The 15,624-nt window shown below is 45.1% G+C and overlaps 1 protein-coding gene across 1 annotated transcript in view; it reads left to right on the top strand.

Moving 5' to 3' along the window:
- The window catches only part of LOC143925522 (uncharacterized), a 76,921-nt gene that overhangs the window by 20,709 nt on the left and 40,588 nt on the right, over window positions 1-15,624 (top strand). Inside the window, exon 2 of the mRNA XM_077450015.1 lies at window positions 6,250-6,272. Within this exon, the coding sequence (XP_077306141.1) occupies window positions 6,250-6,272 (23 nt within the window). The remainder of the gene's footprint in view (window positions 1-6,249; window positions 6,273-15,624) is intronic.

Genomic DNA, 15,624 nt, shown 5'->3' with positions numbered 1-15,624 from the left:
CCTTCAGATGTATCCATTACTGTGGCAGGAAACATTGGGGTTTTTTTACTAAAGGAAAATCCACTTTGCACTTGGAAGTGCAGTCGCTGTAGATCCGAGGGGGACATGCAAGGAAAATAAAAAACAGCATTTTAGCTTGCATGTGATTGGATGATAAAAATCAGCAGAGCTTACATTCATTTCAGATCTACCCCTTAGATTTAGAGCAACTGCACTTTCAACGTGAATTTTCCTTTCGTAAATAACCCTCATTGTGTGATATTGTGGGGAATTCAGCTCAGTGGTAGTAGCATTTTCAGTGAGTCCATGACAGTCCAAACTGTGTTTTAGAGTTGAAAATATTTCTACTTCTACTTCTACTCCTATCAATAGATGCTGAGAGAGCTTTTGATCGAGTAGACTGGGGATTCATGATGGGCACCCTAAGGGGAATGGGGTTTGGACCCAAAATTTTGAAGTGGATAAAGGCACTATATGACAGCCCCAAGGCAGTGGTAAGAGTTAATGGGGTACTATCAACAGCCTTCAGAATGAACAATGGGACTAGACAGGGGTGTCCGCTGTCCCCTCTATTGTTCGTTCTGGCATTGGAGCCACTCCTGGAGACGATAAGGAGAAACCCAGATATAAAGGGGGTTGAGATAGAGGGGGAAATACATAAGACAGCCGCATTCGCGGATGATATTCTGTTTTATGTATCTAGCCCACGAATCTCCATGCCAAACTTGTTAAAGGCTTTACAGGAATACGGGGAATTATCTAACTTTAAAATTAACCCAAGCAAGTCAGAAATCTTAAACGTAAATATAAATTCGAGAGAAGAACTTGACATTAAGAGAGAATTCCCATTTCTATGGCAAAAAGAAATTAAATATTTAGGGATTAAACTGACTGCATCAATAGAAAAAATATACCAAATAAACGATATCCCCCTTCTAGAAGAATTGAGAGAAGAAATAAGGAGAATGAGAACAAAGCCCCTGTCATGGTTAGGAAGAATTAATGCCTTAAAAATGATTATTCAACCTAAAATCCTTTATAAATTTCAGCTATTACCAATATATATCCCCCCCCCCCCCTATATTTTAAAATGATAAATTCTTTAATTTCTAAATTTATCTGGAACAACAAGAAACCTAGAATCCCACTGAAGACTTTGCAAAAGGGAAAAGATGAGGGGGGTCTGAATGTCCCAGACTTTAGAAAATATTACGAAGCAGCAGTGTTAACACGGGTGGTGGAATGGGCAAAATTAGAAAGTAAAAAAAGATGGGGAAAAATAGAACACAGTTTATCAGGCACAAATCTAGGTAGAGAAATCTGGACTCCTTTAAAATATAGATCACTAGGGAAGACAACACCTTTGGTCACAAAAAATGTGTTTAGAGTATGGGAGGGAATACACAAACATAACAAGTGGAAATATAATTCCCCTTTAATTTACTTAAAAGATAATGATTTTTTTGCACCTGGTAAAAGTACAATAGGAGGGAAATGGATAAAACAAGATAATATGCAATTACGACACATAGGAAAAAATACTAGCAATATTACATATATTATATTACAGAAAGAAAATGATTGGATGGAGTTGAATGAGTGGCGATACCTGCAGCTTAGACATTTCGTCTCAAGACTACCACAACCGCTTAGAGATGGAGAAAATTTGACTGCCTTGGAGCAGATATGCGAGGGGAAATCCCCAAGGGCAGGTATTGCCCAGCTTTATAAGGTCTTGAGACGGGAATGTGAAGCGGAGGTACCAACCTTCATTAAAAAATGGGAAGAAGAGATAGGAGCACGGGGTGAAAACCAAAATATAGAAAAAATATTGAAGATGGTGCACAGATCCACAGAAAATAGTAAGACGATAGAAACAAATTATAAAATTTTAGTAAGATGGTATAGGACCCCAGATATAATGGCAAAGTACCAGGAGGGACAATCTGGGAAATGTTGGAGGAATTGTGGACAAACGGGAAGTTTGGCCCATATATGGTGGGACTGTCCCAAGATTAAAGAGTATTGGAGAGAAATAATAAGATATATAGAAGTAATAGCTAAAATACAGTTACCTGAGAACCCATGGGTATGCCTATTCCATGCAGTAGATACCCCAATTAAGGAGTATAGGAATTCCCTTACAAGCTCATTAATAAACGTGGCCAAAAGTCTGATTCCGAAAAAATTTTAAGAAATAGAAGCACCCAAAGTAAAGGAATGGTTAGGAAAAGTTGAGGAAATGTACAGCATTGAAGGGCTGGGAATGGAGGAAGAAAGAGAAAGAAAGAGATTCCATGTGAAATGGAAATACTGGAAAATCTTTAGACAATCTATGATCTTTAACGAGGTAATGGATCGGTAGGGGTGGGGAGAGGGGTGGGAGGGAGATATTTTAGAAGAACTCGAGAAGTAAAGAAAGAAAACCAGGATAATGTGAAAAATTGAAAGACATGAATGTATATTGGTCCTATGTTTTTTTTTTTTAATACTTGATTATGTTTTGTACACAACTTAAATGAAAAATTTAAATAAAGAATAATAAAAAAAAAAAATAGAGTTGAAAATATTTGTAACAAGTACATGACTGATAAAATCAAATAAAGTAGAATGGCAGTGAGTAGGCCAAGCAGCTATCGCCTGCAGCAGTGCTTGCGCCATTAAACCGTATAAACATGGGGGACTGAAAATTATATCAAACAATGGATAATAAGGGGGAAAGAAGGATAGAAAAAGAAAGGAGCGGGGAAGAAGGAAGAAAGAAGAGAGGGAATCTGCTGGGAGAGCATGGAATAGGAGAGACAGTAACTTGTCTTGTGGAGGCAGGCCATCATCACATATTAAGAATCATATTAAAGGCAGGCTGAACTCGGAGGGGTGGAGAGCATGTCAGCCAGAGTATTGGATGAGGAGAAGCAAAGCCAAACGGACCACAAAACTTTATATTTACCATGTGTATTATTGTGAAGCGCCAGCATCTCCTATTTTCGCATGACATCATTCACTGTAGAGATCCACAGTGACAATGGGGGAGTTGTGGCGGTTTTCCAAAAATGTGGGATAAGTTGCCAGACAAGAAGAAACGGAGGAGACATTGTTTCTCGGAGGCTACTGAGCCCGGCAACATGGAGAGGAGGGTGGTCCCTGGGGTCGGCTGTAAAGATTCTTCATAGATAGCATTATACACCTGAAATACCTGAGTCCAGAAAGGTCTTATCCGTTCACACTCCCACCAGACATGGAGGTAAGTACCTGAGGTTACACCACATCGCCAGCAGGAGGCCGGGGTAGATGGGAAGATTTTGTGTAATGTAGAGGAGTCCCTGTACCATCTGGAAAGGATCTTGAAATATTTTTCCTGTGAGTAACAGGAAATGGAGGACTTGTGGGTAAAGTTGAATGCAGTCTGCCAGTTTGCCTTGGAGAGGCTCTTTCCCAGGTCTGCTGACCACATCCTAGTATGGGGGATAGATCATCCTGTGTGAGAGATTGGATTAGGCTGTCATGGGAGGAAAGTAAATGTCTGGGCATATCATGGAGAGAGCTTAAACATTCAAATTCAGAGAGTGGACGATGTATTTGGGAGGAAAGGAATAAGTGTTTTGCAAAGGAAGCTAAGTGGAAGGAGGGGAGCCAATCACGGGTGTCTTCAGGACCGATCGGGGTCCCAAGTCCTGGTTGAATGAAAGTATGGGCCTGGGGCCAAGAGGAGAGGTGAAATTAACCCACTGTAGGAACCCCCGATTCCCTGGCAGAAAGCCGGAAGAGGTCAGAAAGGTTGATAGGTATTGTTATGCCTAGGTAGGAAATGCCCTTGGTCTGCCATTGAAAGGAGTAGTTGAAGCGAAGTGAGGACATTGTGGGGGTGGGTTAAGGAGATGTTAAGGGCCTCCATTTTGGAGATATTGAGCTTAAAGTTACTAAGAGAGCCGAAGCGCCTGAACTCAGAAAAGAGTGAGGGTAAGGTCGTATGGGGTTGCTGGGCATAGATCAGCAGATCATCCACATAAAGGGACAGTTTATGGGGGTCCGAGGGAGTTTGGACGCCTTGGATAGAGGCATTCTGACGAATGGCACATGCCAGGTGTTCAATCACAATGTCAAATAGAGGCGGACAGAGGGGGCACCCTTGACGGGTGCCATTCGAGATGTCGAATGCCTCTGAAGAGGTACCATTTACCAAGACTGAGACGGATGGGTGGAAGTAAAGGGACATCGTTTTCCCAAAGAAAGAGGAGCCCTGGCCTATTTGCTCCAGGGAGAGGCAAGGGAAAAGCCAATTGACCCTGTCAAATGCCTTTTCAGCATCAAAGGACAGGAAGCACGCCTGTAAGCGGTGAAGGATGTTGATAGTGGCCAGAAATTCGGGTTCCTCCAAGGGTCTGTCCAGGTCAGAGGACTCCTGAGGGTCAGTATTTGGGTAGGGCAGTTTCCGCTATGTAGGCCTGCATAGCATCCGAGGCCAGAACGCAGGACTGTCTGGGCCACCAGGCGGTAGATTATACAACTGGGAGTAGAAATTTCAGAAAAAAGAGGATATGTTGTTAAAGATCTTGGACTGGACAGGTTCAGTAATGAAAGGAATGGAGTGGCGGGGGGGGGTCTAGGATGAAAAACAGGGGCTAAATGTTGATCACATTTATTGGCCATGGAATAATAGTAATTTGCAAGCCCAGTCACGGCTATCAAGGAGTGGGAGTCCAGTAATTGAAGGAGGTCACGGTGTACGTTCGATAGGGTGACAAAGGTGGAGGGTTCCAATGTACGTTTATGGAGGGATTCAAGGTCCAAAATGGTGGTCAGAAGGCATTGAATTTCATCTGATCTGATATTTTTCAGGCAAGATCCATTCTGTATAAGAATGCCTCGGACCACACATTTCAGGGACTCCCATTGGATAAGAGGGGTTGTAGCATCGGAGGAATGGTCAGATACAAAGTGTCATATTGCTTTGATGACTTCGGCTATACACACTGAGTCCCAGAGTAGGTTATCATTGAGGCGCAAGGATTTGGCTCTGGGGGATGGCGGTGGGTGAGCAAAGGACAAATAAACAGGAGACAGACCAGAGGGTATGCCCCAGGGAGAATTGCAATGGGGTGTCCAGTAGAGATTGGGAAATGAGGAAGTAATCTAAACTGCTGTAGGAATTTTGGGCTATGAAAAAGTAGCTGTAGTCTCTCTCTGTGGGGTGTTGTAAATGCACCAGACATTTACTAAATGGTGGGAATGCAGTAGAGATTTGATATGTGAGAGGTAAGATGTGGTCATGGATGACTTACCAGACTGGGAAAGAGCAACATTAAGATCACCTCCAACAATGATGCACCCCCAAAGGAAGATAGTCTGACTCAGAGCGGACCAGGGAAAGAGGTGTCCCGGCGCCATCTTGGATCCAGGCTGGAGCTGGGCCGCAGCCAAGGATCAGGTGAAGAAATGGCCCAATCACTCCTCAGGCGAGACTCCCCGGCACCCTTTGTTCTTACCTTTCCCCATGGGAGTGATGTGGATGGAGTTTTGCACCGTGTAGGAGCCCTGTAAAGTCACTGCACATCTTACTGCTCCATGCGGCAAGCCACGCCCCCCCCCCCCCCCCAAAACTGTGTTTTAAGGCTTGCTGGCCTACTTTTATTAAACAGCAAAGTTCAACAGGAGAGTTGCCTATGCAAGAGATTGTCAAAATGAGGCCTCAACCTTGGCTATTGGCTGGTCCCTCAGACTGTTTCACATAGTACCTCTGTGTCTGCATTTGGCTCTCAGCCTTTTCAGTTGCAGCACCCTACTGCATGGATCTACTTCCTGGCCTCTCGATAAGGGTTCTCCTGAAAAAAACACCTCACAAAAAACAGTTTTCTCCTCTCACAGTTGCTATTCCAGAGCCCCACACTCTGCAAATGTGTGAACCCTTTATCCCTTTTCACTACTTTTACAGAGTAACAAGCAGAGTAACTGAGTTAAATTGACTGTATTGGTTGTGAATGATAATCTCAATGGTATTATCCATGTTGAACAAAAAAATAACCAAAAACATAAAAGAGGAAAAAAAGGCAAAATAATGAACTTTCATTGGGCACATAGGAACTTTGTGATTGTAATGTAAATTTCTGTTTATGAGCATACCTTGAATGAGACAACAGAAGGTGCTAAGTTTGTAGATATGAGATAATTAAAAAATATATATACTTTTATCTTAATAGAATCCCAAGCAAATAACTTATAGTTATTGGATTGTGTTTTTTTTTTTTGCAGGGAAGAAGATCCCAAAGAAACAGGTGATTGCTTGTCTGTATATCTGTCAATGTTAGGTGAAAAAATACAAAAAAACCTCTGAGAACGTGTCATGAAAGAAGTTGCCTGACCTAGGAGAAAAGGCTTGGTAGAAATGCAGCTGATGCCATCTTGTGATCTATGTCCTTTCAAAAATACCCACAGATATCCAATTATCATTGTCTAGTCTAGCCAATTTTAGAACAATGGGTGACCATGGGTTCTTGGGACAAAGTTTGTTGCCTTGGCTAAATTCTTCTTCCAGGGGACTGACTCCTCTTCTGCCAAGTAAAGAGTTAAAGCTGACCTTCACCCTCAATACCAAACTTGAGCTGCCCTATTTCCTCCCACTCCTTCTCTTACCAATGGACATTTTTTTTTTAATATACAACATGCTTTATTTGTGCTAGGATGAGAAAGTGAGATGTTCTCCCCATTGTCCGCAATTGCAGAGATGTGACGCAGTGCTCAGGTACCTAGAGAACCCTGTGGCACATCTGCACATGTTGCGCAACCATAAAATAATAATGTCTTTAAGAAATCCAAAAGCCGATAGCGAAAATGTTAGGAAGGTCCATCAAATAATAAAATCTCTGTGTGAAGATAGGGATGCTCACCAAGGTGAGGACCCCCACCACTGACAGATGAACTAGCTGCTCTTCTCATAAATATTAGTCCCGAGCTTCGTGATGGCATCTGCTGCTATCCTGGCTCGAGCTCGATGAGAGCGATACCATGTTATGCTTACAGCCAAGTGCTTATTTTGTGAGTGATTTTAGCTTGATTAAAGTAAAAATAATTTTTAAAAGCAGAGAGCACTATTAATATTTTTTACAATTTCATATGTTAAATCTGATTTAAGGGTTTCCAAAAAAGACGTTTAGATGATGAGACAGTGAGTCCAGATCTTATGATAATATAAGTAGATGTTTTTTATTCACTGCAGTGGAGAAATACAACACAGTTCTCAGCTACTATAAGCGAGTAAAAGTGAAAGTGTTTCTGCCGTACAAACAAGTTTAACAATATATACGTATGAATATGCATAAGTTCTAGGCATGTTATAGGTGTGATCGTATAGTTTAGTCCAATCAGCATTCATATCTTCTTAGTAGTAAGGGAACGGTTAAATTGGTGGTTACATCATGTGACTGGCAAAAAAATAGATTTCAACAGTATCTGGTCAGTTAACTGGTTTTGATATGAAAGCCTATTTTGAGCAGCTTTCTGGGTTCTTATCAGTAGTTTGTGTCATCACCTATCCAACCGTTTTGCATTTTCTCCAACAGTTTTGAATTCCCAGGAATTCCCAGAAGGCATAAATTGGGATAAAATCTTAGGAACAAAGAACATGGAGGAGAGATGGGTTTGCTTTAAGAGCATATTAAATAAGGGCATTAGCCAATGCATCCCATTGGGTAATACATTTAAAATAGTGAACAAAAGTCCTGGATGGCTTAACTCCAATATAAAAATGCATATAAAAGCAAAGGAGAAGGCCTTCAAAAAATACAAGTTTGAGGGATCATCATCAGCATTCAGACTTTATAAAGAATGCAACAAGATATGTAAGGGTGCAATAAGGATGGCAAAGATAGAACATGAAAGACACATAGCGGAGGAGAGCAAAAAAAAATCCCAAGAAATTCTATATGTAAACCGTAAAAAAGGGAGGATAGACCATATTGGCCCCATAAAGAATGAGGAAGGACATCTGGTTACAAAGGATGGGGAGATGGTAAAGCTATTGAATTTATTCTTCTCCTCAGCTTTCACAAGGGAATCGGGGGGCTTCAGTAACCAAAACTGCAGTTTTTATCCTCATGACACATCACAGGAAGCAACTCCATGGTTAACAGAGGCCAGAATTAAAACTAGACTGGGGAAACTTAACATTAATGAATCACTGGGACCAGATGGCTTGCACCCGGTGGTACTTAGGAAACTCAGTCAAGTAATTACCAGACCATTGTTCCTAATTTTTACGGACAGTCTACTGACTGGAATGGTACCAGCTGATTGGAGAAAAGCCAATGTAGCACCAATGTTTAAAAAGGCCCAAAATACATGCCTGGGAATTACAGACCAATTTGCCTAACATCAATAGTATGTAAACTCTTGGAGGGGATGATAAGGGACTATATACAAGATTTTAGTAATGAGAACGGTATCATTAGCAGTAATCAGCATGGATTCATGAAGAATCGTTCTTGCCAAACCAACCAAATCTATTAACCTTCTATGAGGAGGTGAGTTGCCATCTAGATCAAGGAAGGCCAGTGGATGTGGTGTATAGGGATGAGCTTCGTGTTCGAGTCGAACGTACGTTCGACTCGAACATTGGCTGTTCGTCCGTTCGGCGAAATCCGAACACTTGGTCCGTTCGCGTCAAAATTCGCATGGCGCTCACGGCCCACAATGCACTGCGATGGCGCAGTGCATTGCTGGCTCATGATTGGCCAAGCATGCACTGTGACCCCGCATGCTTGGCCAATCGCAGCGCCAGCAGCGAGGAGAGCCATGATTGGCCACAGGCAGGATGCCTGTGGCCAATCATAGCTGAGGCTGTGTAGTGCACGCCCCACACTATATAAGGCCGCCATTGAGGCGGCCTCGTGTAGTGTGTTAGCATCTGAAGCAGTGGGTGTTCTGTGTACCTTCAACACAGTACACACCGATCGTTTTTGGCTGATTTCCTATCTTGCTGTTGTGTAGTGGTTATTGTCTGTGCCCTGACCGCAGTATACACCACTATATTCACTATTCACTTCACTATATTTATATATCTTTAATAATAGAGCTTGCAGTCAGTAGTGTTAGGAGATAGTGCGTGCTGTCTGCGTGCTCTGTACCCAGTACATACCGCTATAATCCACCTACATAGCTGTTCTCTATTTGAGCCCAATTGCCATCTGCAGGAGTTATTGGAAGTTGTGTGTGCCTCCAGCACAGCACAGTATACATCTGTATATACCCCTTTATCTCTGCTGTTTTCTGGTTATTGTCTGCGTGCCCTGACCGCAGTATACACCGCGATATTCACCTAACCTATATAGCTAGTGATCTATCGTTAATAATAGAGCTTGCAGTCAGTAGTGTTAGGAGATAGTGCGTGCTGTCTGCGTGCTCTGTACCCAGTACATACCGCTATAATCCACCTACATAGCTGTTCTCTATTTGAGCCCAATTGCCATCTGCAGGAGTTATTGGAAGTTGTGTGTGCCTCCAGCACAGCACAGTATACATCTGTATATACCCCTTTATCTCTGCTGTTTTCTGGTTATTGTCTGCGTGCCCTGACCGCAGTATACACCGCGATATTCACCTAACCTATATAGCTAGTGATCTATCGTTAATAATAGAGCTTGCAGTCAGTAGTGTTAGGAGATAGTGCGTGCTGTCTGCGTGCTCTGTACCCAGTACATACCGCTATAATCCACCTACATAGCTGTTCTCTATTTGAGCCCAATTGCCATCTGCAGAAGTTATTGAAAGTTGTGTGTGCCTCCAGCACAATATAAACTACCCAACTGCTGTTTTACCCAACTCCCTTCAGGCCATTACCATGTCTGGAAGGCCAGCAAGGAGAGGCAGACAGGCGCGAGCCGATAAAAGAGGGCAAGCAGGCTCTGTGTCTAGAGACAACAGTGCTGGTCGTGGACGCGGTGCATTGTCATCAGCACGTGGCCATGGGACATGCTTGTCCTTCTTTTCGGCAGCTAGAGTGCATCAGATCGCACCGCTGCTATTTGCAACATATGTCTCAAGCGTATCTCACGTGGCCAAAACATCAGCCGCTTGGGCACCACATGCTTGACCAGACATATGTTGACCTGCCATGCAGCTCGTTGGCAAGCGTACCTCAAAGACCCACACCAAAGAACAAAGCGGACCTCTCCTTGCTCCTCATCAGCTGGCATCTCCAACCCCACTAGACCTTCAGTCCTCTCTGAAACCTGCTCTGAGAGGAATGAAGGTGTAGAATTAGGTGTGTCACAGCCAAGTGCTTCCGGGAACTCTGCTAGCGGTACACCCACGTCCGATTATAGCAGGCAAATGTCCCTGCCCCAGCTGCTGGACCGGCGGAAGAAGTTTACTCCCAGCCATCCACATGCCCAGCGGTTGAATGCTAGCTTGGCTAAATTGCTAGCACTTCAACTGCTGCCTTTTCAGTTGGTAGACTCGGCCCCCTTCCGTGAGTTTGTACAATGTGCGGTTCCTCAGTGGCAGGTCCCCAAACGCCACTTTTTCTCACGGAAGGCGATTCCGGCTCTCTACCGGCATGTGGAAGGCAATGTCCTTGCCTCGCTGGACAGGGCGGTCAGCGGTAAGGTGCATATTACCGCTGACTCATGGTCCAGCAGGCATGGACAGGGACGTTACCTGTCTTTCACGGCCCATTGGGTCACTCTTCTGGCTGCTGGGAAGGATGCAGGACAAGGTGCAGTAGTGTTGGAGGTTGTTCCGCCACCACGCCTCCAAAATGCTACTATTGGTTGTGACACACCTCTCTCCTCCACCCCCTCCTCTTCTTCTTCCTCCATGGCCTCTTCCAGTGCTCTGTCCTCAGAACCAGCGGTGCTCCGTAGGCGTTCCAGGGGCTACGCAAGTACGCAGGCAAAACGATGCCATGCCGTGCTTGCGCTGGTTTGTTTGGGGGACAGGAGGCACACTGGGGCGGATGTTTTGTCAGCTCTGCAGGGGCAGGCCGAGAGGTGGTTGACGCCACGCCAGCTTAAGCCAGGAATGGTGGTTTGCGACAATGGCACCAACCTCCTCTCCGCCCTCCGACAGGGACAACTGACCCATGTGCCCTGTGTAGCTCACGTCCTTAACCTGGTGGTGCAGCGGTTCTTGGGCAGGTACCCCGGCTTACAGGATGTCCTGAAGCAGGCCAGGAAAGTCTGTGTGCATTTCCGCCGATCATTTAATGCCTGTGCTCGGCTGGCTGAGCTCCAAAAGGAGTTGAACCTGCCCAAGAACCGCCTTATATGTGACATGCCCACCAGATGGAACTCAACATTGGCCATGCTGCAGCGACTGCACACGCAGCAGAGGGCCATCAATGAGTACCTGTGCGACTACGGCACCAGGACAGGGTCAGGGGAGCTTGTTTTTTTCTCACCACGCCAGTGGGGCATGATCAGGGATGCATGCACTGTCCTGTCACCGTTTGAGGAGGCCACAAGGATGGTGAGCAGTGACAGTGCATGCATCAGTGACACTGTACCTCTTGTCCACCTCTTGGAGCATACGCTGCGTGGAATAATGGACAGGGCACTTGAGGCAGAACAGAGGCAGGAAGAGGAGGACTTCCTTGCCTCTCAAGGCCCCCTTTATCCAGACAGTGTTCCTGCTGTGCCACCCATCACACAGGAAGAGGATGAGGAGGAGGAAGAGGAGGAGGAGAATGATTGTGTCAGCATGGAGGTGGAGGCTGGCACTCAGCATCAGCAGCAGCAGCAGCAGCAGTCTTATAGGGATGATTTACAGTCCCAAGAAACACGTGGACTTGTACGTGGCTGGGAGGAGGTAGCTGCGGATCATGTTGTCCTTAGTGACCCAGAGGACTCCGGACCGAATGCCTCAGCTAACCTACGCTGCATGGCCTCCCTGATCCTGCAAAGCCTGCGGAAGGATCCTCGTATTCTTCGGATCAAGGAGAGGGACCATTACTGGCTGGCCACTCTCCTTGATCCACGGTACAAGGGTAAGGTTGCCGACCTTATCTTGCCATCGCAGAGGGAGCAGAGGATGAGACATCTCCGGGAGGCCTTGCAGAAAGCTCTGTGCAACGCGTTCCCAGAGACTAGGAGGTTACAAACTCCTGGTCCTGGACAACGTGTTGCTGAGGCATCGGTCAGAAGGAGCGGTGGAGAAGGTGGCCGTCTGACTGATGCTTTCAGACAATTTTTTAGTCCGCAGCCCCAAGGTATGATTGGTTCCAGCACCCATCGCCAGCGTCTGATTTACATGGTGCAGGAATACCTAGGGGCAAGGTCAGACTTGGACACCTTTCCCACCGAAAATCCTCTGGCTTACTGGGTCTTGAGGATGGATCACTGGCCAGAGCTTGCACAGTATGCAATTGAGCTACTGGCCTGTCCTGCATCCAGCGTTCTTTCGGAACGCACCTTCAGTGCTGCTGGTGGCTTTGTTACCGATCACAGGGTGCGCCTGTCCACCGAATCAGTTGATCGACTGACCTTCATCAAGATGAATCAGTCTTGGATCACCCACAGCTACCAAGCACCTGAAGCTGATGTAACCAAATAATTTTTTTTGAAATACCACATCCCTTCAAGACTGCCTATGCTGATGCTGAGTGACTGTCCTGTTATGTTGATTGTCTATCCTCTTCCTCCTCCGCTGATATGTTGGAAGAACATTTTTGGTTCTGGGTGATGCCAGCAGCCCAATTTTTCTGCCCCTTTTTAACAGGGGCGTTTAATTACAATTTTTGATGCAATGCTTTGCAGCAGGGCTAATTCCTGCAATAAAACTAGAGTATATGGCAGAGGTTGCAGTGTGGTGGCACCAGCACCAGTGCCTAAGGCCCAATTTTTCTGCCCCTGTTTAACAGGGGCGTTTAAGTACAATTTTTGATGCAATGCTTTGCAGCAGGGCTAATTCCTGCAAAAAAAATAGAGTATATGGAAGAGGTTGCAGTGTGGTGGCACCAGCAGCAGTGCCTAAGGCCAAATTTTTCTGCCCCTGTTTAACAGGGACATGTAATTACAATTCTTGATATAATATTTCACAGGAGGGCCCCTTCCTGTGCCCACCCAGAGTAACGGTGAGGACTTATAGTGTTGTGGCACCAGCACCACAACCACCAAAGGTCAATTTTTCTACCACTGTTCAATAATGGCATGTAATTACAATTCTTGATATAATCGTTCACAGCAGGGCGCTCCAGCGCCCACCAAGAGTCACTTTCAGGGCTTACAATGTTGTGGCAAAACCAACACCTTGTTCCGCCATTTCTGCAGAGCATATAGGGCAGGCCCCTACTTTCAAACATCCAACTTACAAACATCTCCTACTTGCAAACGCAAGGAGACAGCAGCAAGTGAGATGAAAAAAGATGGACGACAAAACAAATTATACAGGGGTGATAACCCTTCCCTATGTTTTCCAAAAAGCTTAAAAATAGTTTTTTTGACTGGAGCTACACTTTAAAAATGTACCAGTTGAAAATTACAAACAGATTCAACTTAACACAACAAACCTACACAGTCCCTGTCTTGTTTGCACCGCCTGTATACTGCTGTTCTGAGTATATAGGGCCTGGGGGCCACACGCATTTCCTTTTTTTAATATGGGTACAGGGTTCCCCTTAATATGCGTACAAGACCCAAATAGGCTGATAATGGGCAGGGAGGGCTACCCATGCCATTTTTCTGAATGATTTTCAACCATATTGCAGGAACCAGATATAACATTAAAACCGCAAGCAGTTTTAAATGGTGTTATTTCCGTTAAATGTCATTTTGTGCAGGGACTGTTCTAAACACAGGAAACACGTGGCACTTCACAGGCATACTACAGACACCCCACAGGTACCATATTTAAAGGAATATTTCACTTTTTTTTTTCACTTTAATTGTCATTAAAATCAGTGCTCCCGCAAAAACGGCCGTTTTTAAAACTTTTTTTGCATTGACCCATGTCCCCTGGGGCAGGAGCCAGGTCTCTAAACCCTTTTTAGGACAGTATCTTGCATATTAGCCGTTAAAATTAGCACTTTCCATTTCGAACGTTCGAGTCCCATAGACTTCAATGGGGTTCTAACGTTCGTAACGAACGTGGGGGTCCGTTCGAAAGTTCTGGTGCGAACCGAACCGGGGGGTGTTCGGCTCATCCCTAGTGTTGTATCTGGATTTTGCAAAAGTATTTGACACAGTTCCCCATAAACGTTTATTGTACAAAATAAGGTTCGTTGGCATGGAACATAGGGTAACTACATGCATTGAAAACTGGCTACATGGGCGAGTTCAGAAGGTGGTGATAAATGGGGAGTAGTCGGAATGGTCAGGGGTGGATAGTGAGGTCCCCCAGGGTTCTGCGCTGGGACCAGTCCTATTTCATTTGTTCATAAACGACCTGGAGGATGGGGTAAACAGTTCAATCTCTGTATTTGTGGACAATACTAAGCTAAGCAGGGCAATAACTTCTCAGCAGGATGTGGAAACCTTGCAAAAAGATGTGAACAAATTAATGGGGTGGACAACAACATGGCAAATGAGATTTGTAGCACTAACCCCCGAAGGAGCTGCTGGTTAGATTGGGCTTACCGTTACCTTCTTTATCCTCCTTTCACGTATAGGGGTGTCCCATGGTAGATGGCCCAGTAACTCGAGAGACTGACAACAGATCCACTTAAATGGATTTTATTTGCAAAAACTTAGAAAATGAACAGTCTCTTAAAGTGGGATGAGAGGGTTGGAAAGGAAGTTCAGGTACTCTTTAGTGTCAAAGTCAATATTGAAGAAGTTGCTTACTGTACTTTGACTGCATCCAGAGAATAGCCATTAGCAAGTGGATGTTCACTCAAGTTGGACAGTCCCTCTCTCACAAGGCCTAGCAGCCAACAAGGTGCTTACTCGGGAACAAGTCTCTGCCACAGACGTTGTTGTAGAACATACAAGATAAGTCTCTGCCACAGACGTTGTTGTAGAACACGTAGGAAACTAAACTTGTAGAACACTCGTATGATACCTGGATCTTTCAGCCAGCTTGGCAATATCCACGAGACCGGATTCTCTTGGGTACTTCAGCCCTTCCAGGCTCTTACTAAGAAACGAACCTGTACGTGGTCTTCTTCTGAAGAGTTCTTCCCTGGAATGCTCAAAGTCACTGGGTCTCTCCCAAACCGGAGACGGCACCTAACCACCTCAGAATCCTCCTTTAGTTTCCGTGCCTCGGGCTAGACAGCACTGAGACAACAAGATCGGGTGTATCCGCACCCCAGGCCATAGCCTTTCTGGGGGCTGGTCAGGAGGACCAGGACCATGAAGTCAGTACATCTTTCTGGACCGGAACCCCGAACCACGTGACATCCGCATCTTAAATACCCCCTCCCAGAAAGCACAGCAAGAGCGTTACTTCCACTGGGCGGGCTCAGAGAGAGAGTAACTTAAGCACCCAACCAGACCATAGTTCCATGCCTGCCAGAAGAGACAGTGCCCCCTGTGGTCAGGCTGAACATCTCATAGTCCAGTCAGATCGATGCTGAAGTCCAAATTTAGACAATTGTACATAAACCAAACTGTATTTCAGGTGTAACCTTAAATTTGAAAAACACAGCGCGTGGTCTTCAGGAGCCGGCGCTACAGGTTCAATGTAGAAAAATTT

This window comes from Lithobates pipiens, unplaced genomic scaffold, assembly GCF_037356315.1.
Source record: "Lithobates pipiens isolate NorthernLeopardFrog02 unplaced genomic scaffold, aLitPip1_a1.2 Scaffold_10, whole genome shotgun sequence".
In the NCBI taxonomy this organism is placed as follows: domain Eukaryota; kingdom Metazoa; phylum Chordata; class Amphibia; order Anura; family Ranidae; genus Lithobates; species Lithobates pipiens.
The sequence above is the reverse complement of the archived record's forward strand: the minus strand, read 5'-3'. Positions and strand labels throughout refer to the sequence as shown.